General features: G+C 42.1%; 2 protein-coding genes and 1 non-coding gene across 3 annotated transcripts; all 3 read right to left on the bottom strand.

The window, feature by feature from the left end:
- Positions 1–2321: 2321 nt before the first annotated feature.
- On the bottom strand, positions 2322–2392 carry TRNAG-CCC (transfer RNA glycine (anticodon CCC)). The gene has a single exon. It is a non-coding gene; the product is annotated as a tRNA-Gly (tRNA).
- A 416-nt stretch (positions 2393–2808) lies between these two features.
- Positions 2809–4490, bottom strand: LOC127310397 (uncharacterized). Its single transcript, XM_071822181.1, has 3 exons — positions 4409–4490; positions 4075–4311; positions 2809–3369 (listed from the first exon to the last, which is right to left on the bottom strand). The coding sequence occupies exons 1-3, from the start codon at positions 4488–4490 to the stop codon at positions 2987–2989; spliced, it is 702 nt and encodes a 233-aa protein (XP_071678282.1). The 3' UTR covers positions 2809–2986.
- Positions 4491–5844: 1354 nt separating this feature from the next.
- Positions 5845–11007, bottom strand: LOC127307632 (phosphatidylinositol/phosphatidylcholine transfer protein SFH2). Its single transcript, XM_051338373.1, has 11 exons — positions 10737–11007; positions 10602–10630; positions 8641–8724; positions 8490–8543; positions 8214–8291; positions 7927–7980; positions 7527–7586; positions 7355–7450; positions 6793–6894; positions 6614–6694; positions 5845–6428 (listed from the first exon to the last, which is right to left on the bottom strand). The coding sequence occupies exons 1-11, from the start codon at positions 10789–10791 to the stop codon at positions 6138–6140; spliced, it is 984 nt and encodes a 327-aa protein (XP_051194333.1). The 5' UTR covers positions 10792–11007; the 3' UTR covers positions 5845–6137.
- Positions 11008–14768: the final 3761 nt, after the last annotated feature.

Below are 14768 nucleotides of genomic sequence, written 5' to 3'. Positions count from 1 at the left end.
AAGATTGGTTGTATAAACCAAATAGTGAGTATTCACTCGCATGATTATTTCTCTTTTAGTCTTTTAACCTATAGCCCTAGCTACCAAACTTGTAATCCTATGTGGCTCTAGTCTACTACTCAGTCACAAGATCATGACTCTAACTCCAAGGTTAAGTTGTATTGAACAACTAAATGGTGTGTCTCTTACAAATGGTTCACATGCACACTTGGTCTCTCACTTACTTATCTACCCTTAGCTATTCTAAGGCGGTTTATTACTAGATCAATTCGCTCCACCAAGAGTCACCCTCGTAATAATGTTAATTACAAGTGACTAAGAATAATCATTATAATCCTTTGATCATATTGGCTTAGGTTCCATTTGAATAATAAAGGTACTTGGTATCACAAGTGGTTAAAACTTGGGTTCTAACTCTATCCTCTTACTGTGTCCATTTGACCAAGAGAACTATTAGTTAAGCCACTCTACTCAACTTGCCAAGATAATCTTGGCTATCCATGGCTTTAGTATAATATTATTCTTCAAGATTACACCGTTATTTAACTTGGGATAGGTTCTACTTTTCAAATTTCTAGATATGTTCTTATCCTAGGGTTTAGGGATTATCTAGGATCTCTAAACATGTTCTCTCCGAAGATTATAATTGGTGCCTTAAAGAGAGAGAATAAGCTAAGATGGGATCTGGTGGGATAGAATAAGCTAGGTAAGAATATAATTCGTTGGGTCTTTAGTTGGTTGATCATGTGTAGAAGAATTTTTCAGCATACGTGTTGAATGATGGCCAGAGAACATAAATTAAGCATTAAATTTTATTTATTTTCTTGTGCGATGAATTGTTCACTTTTATTTGCGAATCTTACTTCTAACTTACTAATAATAGAAGCTTATCAAAGTTCATATCAATATTATAACACTCAACATGATGAACTAGTCCTAAATCATCGTCTTAGTCGAACTTCAATCACTTTGACAAGTTCTATAAAAAAAGTTCAAAATTTCCTCGTATTTTACATGCATGGATGCAATGCGCACTCTTGTGTTTCATCTATTTGTGGCCTCTAAACGTGGGATGTTAGGAGTATCTTAATTGACATGTCGCGTCCATCTTGTTCTTTTGAAGTGTCACACCGGGATCATAAGGTGTTGGAGAATTCTTGTTGTCTATAAAGCTTAACCAACTTAAGATCTTGAACATAAAGAGATTGCGATAAAGTAATCTCACTGTAATCTTTAATCAACGATAAAGTGAGACCGGACATACCATGAAGACTTTATTCAGATGGTCGACCGGCTCATCCACGATGGCGATCGCCAAAGCCCCCTGGATACCTTTTTGTTTTTGAGGATCCACGTCAATGAGCTAGCTTGGCTCCAAAACCACCAAGTGGTGAAAGCATGCAACCGGTTGGGAGGGCGGAGCCGAGGTGGCTAGGACCGCTTCCAGGGCACGCCAAGATAAATGTTGACGTCGCGATGTCAAAGAGCGGGAGGAGCTATAGTAGATCTGTGCCAAAGCAAGACATGAGCCTTCATTGGGCCCGACCCTCACTTTGATTCGAGGATGCATCCCGACCGGAGTCGAATCTTTTGCACGCCATGATGTACTTGCACTGGCTTTGGATTCAATCGTCACTCATGTCTATGTGGCCTCATATTATCTGGATGCCATAAATAACTTGCAGCGCCATACTCCATGTAATACAATAACGATCACCTCAAAGATAAATGAGACTACACCCCTCTTCGCGATGTCCACAATCAAGCGCGAGAACAGAAGCTCCCATGGAGAGGCTCACCGACTCACTCACATTAGTGTTAACCGAGAAATCGGACACCGATTGTGGTTTCTAAACCCTCCAGGCAGTTTGTGTATACCGTCAAATATTATTATCAAGTAATGAAGAGCATCAAACTGTTCGAGTTGGGTAAAGAAAACAGATAACATAATTAATTTAAACACATACACCAGGCCAATATGATTTGAACATATTCTTAAAATTTGGGTGCGCTTCTCCGGCGTGATGGTATACAAGTTGGGAAAAGAAAATGAATAACAGAACTAATGCATGTATGGATTTTACATTACCTATAGTAGAGCTAAATTGGATAGAGAAAACACCAGGCCAATATGATTTGAACATATTCTTAAAATTTGGGTGCGCTTCTCCGGCATGATGGTATACAAGTTTGGAAAAGAAAATGAATAACAGAACTAATGCATGTAGGGATTTTACATTACCTATAGTAGAGCTAAATTGGATAGAGAAAAAAAAAACTAAAATACGCACAGCAAAATTGGAGAGAGGAAAAGGGAAAAATGCGCATCCAGGGAATCGAACCCTGGTCAGTACCGTGGGAGGGTACTATGATACCACTACACCAGATGCGCTTCATGTCAAACGTTCCCAGAAATTAATACATATTCGTACTTTATGAAGACATGATGTACTATGGACGAGGATCATAATACCTACACTGGCTACCACCGCGTCGGGGAAGAAAAGGACCAGAAGAAATAGGCTGAAATCGGGAGTATTCTCTTGCAATCCGACAAAAATTAACGTTCCTAGTCACAGGTGTGGCTGCTACAACGACACTGAACCAAAGCCAGAAAGCTTATTTATGTAGCACCATTTGGTCTGTAATAAGTCACTGACCCAAGTAACCGGCTCACCAATATCTTGGGTTTTGGCCTCGTCGGCATATTTTCTACAGTTTTATTTCATCAAAACTCGTCAAAACCCACGGGTTTCGTGTCGATGGCACAATCCAACCCAATTGCACATCTCAAACACTGAAACAATATGCCAAGCTTAATGCCAAGTCTGATTTAGCAGCACCATCAAGCAATCCATCACAAAGTAAAGCGTACATTAATCATGTTCAGGAGATGCATCATTACTCAGGAATGCTTGCGGCTTCCTGATTAAACATGTGCCCTTTTGCTATCATCTACTCTCGAAGTAGCTAGGCAGGCTTGATGTCATTTCCTGGGGCGCCTCAGGCTACCTTCTTTCAGCCGTCGAAACACAGTCGTCTTCTTCATACGCATAGCCTTGGCTAGCTCTTGAATCGACATGCCTCTATCCATTGGCAACTCCAGTATGGCGTCAGGATCAAGCTCAATCCGCTTGCGGCCGCAGTTCTTCGCCCTCTTGCCGACCACAGCGTCTATTCCACCACCACGGCGGCCAACCAGCCATATCCGCTGCACAGTCCTCACAGGCATCTCCATTTCAGCAGCCACAGCTTTGCTGACTCCACGTCTGACAGTGCTGCCGCCGCTCCTCTTCAGAAGCATGCTATATATGGCACGGCGTTCGTCGTCTGTGTACTGGGTCCTCCGTCTTGTGTTAGCAATCTTATCTATAAAACACAAAGGAAACACTCGATTAAAGATTGTCCCAAAAATAATCCTAGTACGATTCATATTGGGACATGTTTTGAGCTACAAAATTGCGCCTGATACCTAGGTATAAAAAATCAAATGCACTTGGCATTGTCCGACAATATGCATCAATATATATATGGATTTATTCTGATCCTAGTACAAATTATATTCAGAAATCTTATAAATAATAAAATACAACTATTTGGGTATTAAACAACACATCGTGGGGCATAAAAAATCTTACTCCCTTTGATCCATATTAAGTGTCGCTGAGTACTAAAAATCTTACTATTATGGATCATAGGGAGTAGTAAAAATCTTTAAGCAAACTGAATGTTCAGCAATCAGCATATATACTGGATGTTCAGATCATGGGATAAGATCATGGAGACATATGCATAAACTTAACGCATGATTCATACTCCAAAATGTAACAAATTTTCAAGTAAGAAACATAAATTTTGAAGCATAAGGAAATCTTACAGCTCTGTATCAATTAATCGAGCAGTACAACCAAAAAGAATTAATCCAACAAAAAACATGATATGAGCATGCAAACCTAAACCAAACCACACGAGCCCTAACCGAAAGAACTTTTTGAGCATGCATACTGTGCATCATTCTTCGTTTAGCCAACGTAGACAATGCAGTACAGTTACAATGACATATGAGCCACTTACTCAAGTCCAAGCCTCCGCCTTTGCCGTGGGCGCCTCCGCGATATCCGTTGGCATGCGAGACAGCAACCACGTCGCCGGCAAAGTCTCCATGGTGACATCCTTGTTGTCCGTCAGCCACATCTCCTCCATCGCCGCCGCTATCAGCTTGTCCAGCGGCGCCTCCTCCATGCCCCGGATACACATGCTCTTCCAGCTTGTCTGTTGGTGCAACAAAAGGACAGAATGTACAGCGACGATCTGTCAACAAGGAAAGAGAGTAAACGGGACACCATCTATCTCACACCTTGGTCGGTATCGCCACGCACTAGCCCATAGCTGAAGTCTTGGACAGTACCATCATACTGATCTTCCACTATCTCCTCCTCCTCCTCCACCCAGTTGATGGGTTGATTCAGATCAAAATCGAACGGAGCCATTACTTTGAGAAGGAGCACGCAAGGGTTGAGAGAAGAAAGAGGGGTGAATCAAGAAGGTTGTGGCCGGTATAATTTATGGGGAGGAAGATGGAAAACGAAATTTTACATCCAGCCGCGCGGGCGCCCATTGTGGGGTGATTTATTTTGCGCATAACATTTCGGCTCTTCGTTCCCCCCGCGCGCCCGAAAAACATGCAGCCTACGGAGGTCGATCGACGCGGGCGCGCGGGGCGCGATGGAGGCTGCGGTGCATGCGCGAGATCCTATTTATGAGGGACCGTTGTCCCATGCGTCTCCGGGGAAAAAAATCTGAGACGCCTGCTATACGGAGAGGGCTAGGTCGGCGTTTGGTCCTAGTTTCGATCGGTCGGTTTGTCTATTCCAATGCTATTGGAAGATGTTGTGTTCTAATCTAAACCTAGCCTGAGCTCGGGGTTGGTGGTTCGAGGTCTGGGTAAATTTTTTTGCAGGATCTCGGTCTCTGCCGACGACGATTATGGACCAATTCACCTTCACCTTCTTGGAGGCGTCGTTCCAAGATCCCCATCCTCAAATGTTGCTCAGTTGCTGACCCGTCATCGTGTCCACTTTGGGCTGCTACTTTGGCGTGTGGGAGCCGGAGGTTTGTTGACGTGGACTAGGACGTGCTCGCTCCGGTGCCACAGCCAAACAGAAAATAAGGCTCCCTCAATCTGGCGTTTGGTGGCGTTCTCTGTGTTATCTTTTGTTGTTGGTATTTTGGTTTGCACTTGCGTGTATTATAGCTCTTGTGTAACTCCTAGCCGGTTGTATTGCGCCCCAAAAATTGGCAACAGATCGGTTACATGGATCTACTACGATGGTTACGTTTCGGAGCTCACGCGTTTATTGCTGCCGGATCCGGTTTCCTCTTCTGCCACGCACGCATGACATGATCTCCGCTTCCTCAGAGACGCGGACCCTGCCATGGCATTGCCAAGGAGGGATGCGCCATCCGCCAACCGCCATGGATGAGCACGGGGATCGGTGATCGATGACCGGCATGGCCACACCTAGCGCCGGTGGCGTACGAGTGCGGACGATCGCCTCCACGCGGCCAGCTGGAGTACACGGCGCCGGAGCGGGGCTGTTCTTCGTCATGCTGGCCGGCGGACACCATGGAGAGCTAGGGGGTTCAGCAACAGAACATGACCTCACCAGGGCGCCACTCCTTGCTGAGCTTCGCCCGCCACTGCCTCTTCCTAGGTCCGATCCTAATCCTACAGTAAACAATTCCTCGCTGCACATTCGACATTTCTTGTTGCAATCGCCAAGACGAATGATCACAGTTCACATGTACGTCGCTCCCATACTATAAGGTGTTGACCCAACACGGTACCCTGGTGCAAAACTTTGCTGAAGCACTTATATAACAGTATTATCTCATAATAACATCCATGGATCTCAGTTGTCACGGTTTTATTAGTTGTAACATATGTCGGTTCTATGCTAATGTACACTGTCCGGTTCATCTCTCCCAACTATGATGCTAAGCTTTTTTTGCAGCACTGCCTCTGTTTCCATTATGGAGCTTTGCTAGTATATTCCCCCATTCAATTGGGGGATGGCCGACCAATTGCAGCCATCATGGAGAACCACAATCCGCAAGTTCATCTTCGACGGCGTGCACTAGACCTTGTGGCCGTTGGTGGACCCGTTCTGCCCGCCCATCTTGTGGAACTCGGCCTCAATGACCTCCACGATCTTCGCGTCGTCTGGGTCGGGCTCGGGGATGCTCACATGCAACGATCCCATCTTCAGGAGCTCCTTGTGTGAAGATTGCTCGGTGGTGTGGCCATAGAGCTCTTTGTGGAAAGGATGGTCAGGGGAGAAGCAATCATCCACATCGGTGGGTAAATGCTTAGAGGATCCAGATCCCTCCCGTCGGCAGAAATGGGGTAGAGATGAATAGTCCATAATCTACAAAATTTGAGCAAGGTAACACATCACTGTACTTTCGACATCAGGGAAAATAAATGCTGAAGACAGCCACCATTTTTGTTCTCCAGCACTCTCTATTGCAACTTACATTTGTAAGCAAGAGTAACAACATTATTCGACGATTCAAGGATCTGCGCAAAGAAAATAAGTAACAAAGAAAATACCTGCAGAAGTTCATCTCTCCCACAACCACTCAAAACTTTAACCTTCTTTTTTGTCCTCTCCTGCAATAGGGGCTTCACAACCTACCAGAATGCTCAAAGGAAATGTCTATCAGCATTCACTACAAAATATACTGGTATAATTATCTGAGGACTGACTTTTGGTGGGAAAATCATTGTACCTTCCAACATGCAGAGAATATATATGGAACATTAACTATGTAATATGTCTCCGACTTTTCAGGGTAGTTCAGGTCATCAACAGTTGATATTGAGCTCAGCATCTGTAATCCATAATAACAAGGAAAACATGTCACGATATCTTCCTAGAATGAAGAAGCAGCACAGGTAATGAGCACTCTGCAATTTTCTTACGAACATGATTCTGAATGAAACTAACAAATTATTCCCTTGATTTTAGTATTAACAGTTTTGTAAGTTTTCTTGAATGGAAAACTGTGTCGACCTTCACGGTGGACAGGTCAACATTCAAGATTTAAGTTCTTTCTCCAAACAAAAAATACGAGGCTAGGGTAAAACTATATACTGAAAACAATTTTCAAGTAGTGTGGTAATTATCGCTTTATGTACTGATTTGGTATTCTAGATGTTGATATCTTTTTGCACATACTTGGTCAAACCTCATCTTATCTGCACTACATTTTGGCACGGAGGGAGTATTTACTAACTATAGACATGCTTATTCCAGAAAAAAATGATAACAAAAAAACATATAACGTGTACCTTCATTTGGCTCATTGCTGACAACTTTAAACCAGTCATGTCGAGAATTTTAATACAGGTGGTGATAGGGCGCCCAAACTTCTTTGTCAACATAGGCTAGAAGTGATGTGAACAAACATAAGAAGAATACATGTTAACATAAAAGATTGGAGCATTTTAGTTCAATACTTACCAAAATTATGCGATCACGGTATTCATTAATCTGAATATGAGATTGTACATAGTAGTGAACCTGAAAAGAAAATAGCTCTACTTTAGTTGACAAAGTGGGAAAACAAATATTCCAGAACTAATGTAAGTTGGTCGTGTGAGCTGATACCATAAAATAGCTACATACTACCACGATAGTTGACAAAGTGGGGAAACAAATAAAATAAGTTGGACATATGCTGATAAAAAAAATTGCTGTATGAGATAACTACTTAAATCAATGATCATATAGTTTAAATGTTAAACAAATATATTTAAGTAATATCAACTTTAAAAAAGACATCAACAGGAGGCAAAAATTATCCAGTTTTGTGGATTTTGCAGTACCCTACATAAGAAATAGAAAGTATCCAAGAAAGTACCGAAGCTTTGTCATACGTGCTCTGACCGACACCAATGCCAAAAACTGGAAGACCCTGCCAACAAGAGAAAAACAATTACTAGAAGTCCTTTAATTCTCTGGGTTTCACCTAAATTGAATTAATGACCCAACTACCAGCGTTCCTATGATTTTTCAGGGGCAGAGATTTATGCAGCACTTAGAATAAGTCAACTGCAATAATCACAGCTTCAAGCAAGAGAATATCACAATGGAATATGCTTTGCTCAAGCAAAGAAGCATATTACTAGTGTTAGTAGATAGCTATACCTCCTTGGTGTATCCTGAGAGTCCAACAAGTTGTGAACCACGTATCGATCTGTATAAATCTACTGGTAGTATTGGTCTCTGTATATGCCCAATGTAGATAGCGATTAGTGATTAACAGAATACTTTAAGATATATTAAACAAGAAATGGAATTTATATATGAATAAAGACATTTTTGCCATTGTTGTATGGTCAGCATAGATTTAGTACGATATGAGTACCTTACATGATTATTATTATTATCAAATTATTATTATAATCTAGAAGGATTACTCACCTCCAATACACTATCTATTTCGTTTTGAATCCTCCAATTCAAAGATTCTACAAGCTGCAGAAACAATATTCGTAACCAATTAGGCACCCAATAACAATAAGAATATCATTTCTTCGTTTCTTTACTGGATGAAAAAAATGAGAAAGATTACCATTTTATGAGCCTTAGAAACGTTCCATTCTCTAGCCTTAAGGAAGCGCAACATTGTTTCTCTAGGATGGCCCTGGTGCACATTCTGAAATAAACAAAATATGTTTAGAACTTTTTTCTTTGATACGAGAGCGACAATCACTTTTCAACTCATGGATTAAGACAAATGTACAAACTATATTACATCAAATACTATCAAAGTGGAGAATCCAAGATTAGCAAACATTTTTTTCAAGGTTGAAATTCATTTGTGCATTTGCTTAGTCATAAATATAAGTATATAATACTCTGTGTAAGTTATGATTGATTACAGAGAGTGGCATCTGTTGGGTTATAATACTCTGTGTAAGTTTTGTATTGTTTATTTTGCGAGAACTGTTTGTTACTGTATTGATTATACTGTGCTGCAGGGGGGGGGGGGGGGGGGGATCTCGGTAGTGTTCGCTGACGGTTGCATATATGATAAAGAGACCTTCATAACTCGTCATTTCTGTCTCACTGGGGGTTATTTTCTATTACTACGGAAGTAGATAGGTAAAGCTCGAGAAAAAAAGAATATAACTCAAGGTTGGGCAACCTGAATTTATTATCATTTGATGATGGGCCTTGAGTGAATAGAGGAAAAGGAAAGGAGACAAGTATTAATATCCATATCAACTTTTCTGATTACTAATTACTGGTGCAGCAGTTACAAGTACAACCAAAGTAACTGTACATGTTCTTGGAGGGCTGGTTATGGATGGATAATAGCATTAACCCCAGTGGCTCTGGTCTTATTTTTGCCCCAATTGGAAAACAAATATTTCTGGCTTTTGGGTATTAAAAAATGACTTCTTTCCTACTGATATGGTATAACATTGTCATTTTTCTAAGGAAAAGAGCAAACCAGCCAGGATTGGTGAGAATCAGACATTCTTCAGTTGAATTCATTGAGATTCCAGCTTCGGTTTACCCGATGGCAGCACCAGTTGGTTCCCTCATCTCTGGGAGCCGCAACAAACCGAACTGATTCCGCACCAGTTAGAATTCTGAATTCAGATGCTGTGTTCCCATCCCAATTCCCACTCCACTAACTAATAGATTCCACCTCGGAATAAGGTAGCATCGCTTTAATGAAAGATATAGCACACATGTAACTTTAAGAGAACATTTTCATAAACTGGTAACAGAAAGTCAAATTGAATGACCCGCCTTTACTGTTTACAAACATGTGTCCAGATTTAGGATACAGGTCTGGTTAATGTTGGAGGTCAAAAAAGGGAATAACGCCACAGCAGTCGAAACGCCATAAAAAAATAGGTAGCTACAGACCTAATAAGATAGCGAATATAACGATGTCCGGCGAATATCTCCAAATCAACTAAACTCACATAGTGGACTTGAGAACAGCAAAAATGTCACCGGTCCATCGGTTGCGAAAAACAGCATGATCAACAAGGACAGCTACTGACATCGACCCAGGCAACCGTTTTAAACGAACTTTGGCAACATGCAGAGATACTATGCACCACGCCACTGAGAGTTAAAGCGACACAATACCCTCGCCGCGTCAACCCGTCGACAAAACGCAATTGCACCAACTTCACTTGCCGCCTATTCGGTCATGGATCAAGCGACGCTCTCCAAACACGCCGTCCGCCTAACAGCTATGACAACAACCATACCTCCAGGCTCTAGCATGCACCATTAACCCAGAGGGAGAAGCTCAGAGATCAACATAGGTAGCCCATTTTGAACTATAAGATTTAGGAGATTCTAAGCATTATAACTTATAAGAGGACGTAGGAGTAGCTCAGTCCCCCCACGGCCAGACTGAATCAGATCAAATCTGTTGGGCACCGACCACCAAGAATAGCTAATCTAACGGCATGATCCAACCGCACGGGCTAACTAACAGAATCAACAAATAATTGGCAGCAAGATCCAAGCTTTGCCCACAGGGCACGCACCCCAGATCCGTACCTGGAAAGACCTCCTCAGCGGCGCCTCCACTGCAAGCAAAGGATCGGACCAAGCAAACAGATCACGTCAGTGCGCCGCAACGATGGTGAATAGAAGAACTGTAGCTGAAAAGGAGGAGGATAGAGGGCAGGGCACCTTGATCCATGAGGCGGCCGAGCTGCTGGACGGCGTCCTCGGCGGCGGCCCCCATTGCGCGCCGCCGCGGGATGGGCGAGCGGGGAGCTCGAGGGATCGGCGGGAGAGGGCGGGATCCACGCAATTGGAAGGCCGCTTGGAGTTCTTGGTGGCTGGTGGTCTGTGGGCGCCGACGGCCGCTCTTGTATATGCTCGTCAGTCACAGCACGCAGGCAGCCGTCTGTCTCGGTGATGGTCTGCTGGTTGCTCTATGCGAACGGCGCAGAAGGGGAAAGCGTACGTCACACTTCTTTTTTTGTTCGGAAGCGTACGTCACACTGTTAAACTTTCACTTTGACAGCGAGTGAGAGAATCAGAGGACGCAGGAAATCAAAAGTCAAATGTGTTTAGACCGTGTTTCTCGGATTAGACTGTGATATAAGAGCGGGTATGGGCTAGAACAAAAAGAAATGCCAATTCAACCCGTAATTTAAGAAATTCCCTATCACATATATTTCATAAAAAAAGTTAATTACTTATTACTAATTTATTTTTATCTCGGTGTTTTTCTGACGCCAAGGGAAAATATTTGCTTGCTCTTGACGTATACATTTTTGTCCCTTTTGATGTTTGTTATTTCGCTAATATAAACGTTTATCATTTTCTTTCCTACTAGTAGAATATACCGGGAATTATTCTTTCTACAAAGGACCATATGCGCATCCACATGGAGAGGGACAGAATCATTGCTTGGAAGCCTCTAGCAATGAGCATGGTAGACATTACATATGGCCAAGGATTTTACGAAATCTTGCACGCAGGAACAACACCTGATTCTATATCACTTCACGTAATATATACATATGTATCGTTTCTGTAATATATACATAATATTCATTACTCCAATCTACGTAGTACTCCGTGTATTATTTTAAGCAACGTTTATAATACCCATGTGATGGTGCTAGATAGTGCCAGAAAACAAAACAAAAATTCATTAATATTTGTGTATGGAAATGTATGAACATGACTAACATCACCTCTCTAGTTGAAGTCGCTCTACGATTGGTAGAAGATGGTGACAAGTTTCTTAGTTTATGACTTTCGTTACGTGGGAGGGCTACGCTATGCAAGTGAGGATGCAATAACTTGAAATTTGGGTTTCACTAAGTACCTAGGTCATCCAATTATGAGAATGACTAAATAGAGAAAGTATCTACCTGATGGTGACGGGATGAGGCACCATCAAAGCAAATGTAAGAGACACGCAGGATTACACCAATTTTACTAGATATGGAGGGTTGTCTCGGTACCCAACTAGCTTTAATTGGTAGTTTTCTCTTGTTACCAACTTTGTTATGGGCAGTGTTGCTCCTTTGCACAGCAGATTTGGCACGACGTCCTTCGACAGCTAAATCTGCAAGGCTACATGCCAAGGGCTGATGACAATTTCACCACTTGGTTTAAAACTACGGCATGCTCAACCTGCATTTCAAAAAGGAGCAAGATCAATTATTATCCTGATTCTACGGAGACTTTGAAAAACTCGCAATGATGTGGTTTTCAGAGAAGCTACCCCAAGCCACCACGACCTTGTGCTCTCAATCCTTGATGAGGCTAAACTTTGGTTACTTGCTGGTGCAAAGGCGTTGTGTCAGTTGCCCTTGCACTCGAGACCTCCTAATGCTGCCTAGTGACAGAGAGTTGGTCGGCAAAGTCGGTCTTGTATAGCTTAATTCAGCAGTTTCTCTCCCCTTCTTGTCCTTTTTTTGTATCATCTTCGCTTCTTTTCTTTTGGTAGCCTTGCTACATTCTTGTATGCTCCCATTTTTTCGACGGTTTTCTTCTAATATACAAAGACACATGCTTCGGCATGTGTTTGAGAAAAAAAACATTGAAGTAAAAAAGCCTATCTTATTTTTGTCTTGATCTATATATTTGTATAATTATTCTTTACCACGCACGGGCCCCCCAAATGTTAAAAGCCTCTCATACGAGGCCTTTCTAAAGTTTGTAAATTTGCACACCTCCAAAATTCTCCAAAAATCATGGTTAAATTGCATTATGATATTGTCCATAAATATAAGAAGTTACATAACAAAAATTGCATCCTTGGATTAACTTTTTTGCACGATATTAAATTTTGGTATGAATTCACAAGTATCATTACCATGAATCTGTACTGAATATTTTGAAGTGTGCAAACTGACGAGGGCCTCCATATTAATCCCATGTGCATACCCTCAATGTAGAAGAACCAAAATGATTTTTACTCCCTTCATACTACCAAAAGCGTCTCTACTTTATCAAAATTTAGATGTATCTAGATATTTTTGGTGAAACGGAGAGTACTTTGCATTTCCGCGCAAGTCTTCCATGTGTAGTTTTTCTCTATTGATGGCAACTGAAATGCCTATTTCTCAAGTTATTGTTGAGGCTAGCTCCAGTCAAGATACTACTGCCGGAGTAACATGGACAAGGACAAAATAACCTGTGGAAGTGTCGTTGGGGACATTGCAACTTCAACAATCATGTGTACTGCTCCAATGCCAGAGGAGGTATATGACTAAGTTTTCTGATCATGTTGTTCCTTGCTTTTGTTGCTACATCATTTACCAATAGCGGTGTATTTTAGGATCCATTTGTTATCTTTAAAATTTGACTCCAGTGATGAGGAATGAATACTAAACTTGTGCCTTCATGTGGACCATGCAGTAGTATGTGATCAAATGAGACAGCTAAGGGAATTGGTCGAGCTGCCTTTAAGGCATCCAGATTTGTTACATTCGTTTGGAATTGAGCCTTCCTGGGAAAATTCAAGAGATATTGCCTCCATCATAGCCTGCCACAGATTGATCGCTGCCCGGAACGGGCATACCGAAAGATGCCTCCGCGCCACCACCGTTCAAGAAAAGACTGTCGATGGCAGTGGCAATCATAGGAAGAGGGTCGGAGTAGTGGCGTTCAGCAGGATTAAGGTTGTGCCCCATTGTAAGGGTACATTGCCCCTATGTGTGGTTTTGGTAATTAATGACAACCCCTATGGTGTTTTCATTGAGTTTATATGAAGAAATATTCCATAGGTTCTACTTGTATTCCATGTGTTGGATTCAAGCATGGATGCCATGTAAATAAAGATACATCTTGTGTGTTGGCATCAAGATCATCGATTTGAAGACATATATGTGATATGATCAAGAAGAAGAAATGAAGATGGAGTTCTTATGTGGAACTCAATATTAGCCATGCTCTATCTTATGAGAGTATGAGAAGATACAAGGTTGAGTTGGGCAAGTTCAAGATGAGCATCTCAAGTGGATAACATGCTTGAAGCTTGCCGTCCATTGGTGATAATGGACATGTGAAGATGTGCATCAATGAAGCTTTCCCATCATAGTGTATGGGGAAGCATTTGTGAATCTTCACGAAGTAACGATGATCAAGTGTGGCATTCCGGCTTGAGTAGAGCTTGAAGGGTTATCATCAAGATCAAGCGGGATGCGCAAGGTAAAGGTATGGCCTTGATAGGTTTTCCTTTTACAGGTCTCAAGGTGGTTGATGGGAGATCGGATTATAGGATAGATAGCCGCACTATTAAGAGGGGCTTTCGGTTGAGTAACTTGATCACATCGTCTTAGGGAGCTCAATCATTTGCATACTTTGCATATCCCTATTGCTTCTTGGTATTTCTCTGTGAGAGGTTCTTGAGCTTGTTGCTAGCTTTACAACAAGCCTAAGTTCATCGAAAATGGATTCTGCATGCATCTTCTATTGCGTTTTCGACTTTGGACGTCTTCATCGTTTCTTGACGGTGGGAGACTCCCTCTCTAAAATCATCTAAAATGTTCTGTGAGGAGTCTCCATATTTCCAGTTATCTTTCCAACAAAATTGGTTTCATGTCAATCGGAGTTCGGGAGCATTAGTTATCACAGTTTTTGTATAAACATGTTTTCCTGCTCACCCGGTCGGACCGGTCCATGCGCCGGCCGAATCCGGTTGCCGACCGGTCAGCCGGCCTACAGACCAGGGAGTCCGGCGCTATTCGTTGTTAT

This window comes from Lolium perenne, chromosome 6 (assembly GCF_019359855.2).
Source record: "Lolium perenne isolate Kyuss_39 chromosome 6, Kyuss_2.0, whole genome shotgun sequence".
In the NCBI taxonomy this organism is placed as follows: Eukaryota; Viridiplantae; Streptophyta; class Magnoliopsida; order Poales; family Poaceae; genus Lolium; species Lolium perenne.
Note: the sequence above shows the minus strand (reverse complement) of the source record. Positions and strands in the feature narration are given on the sequence as shown.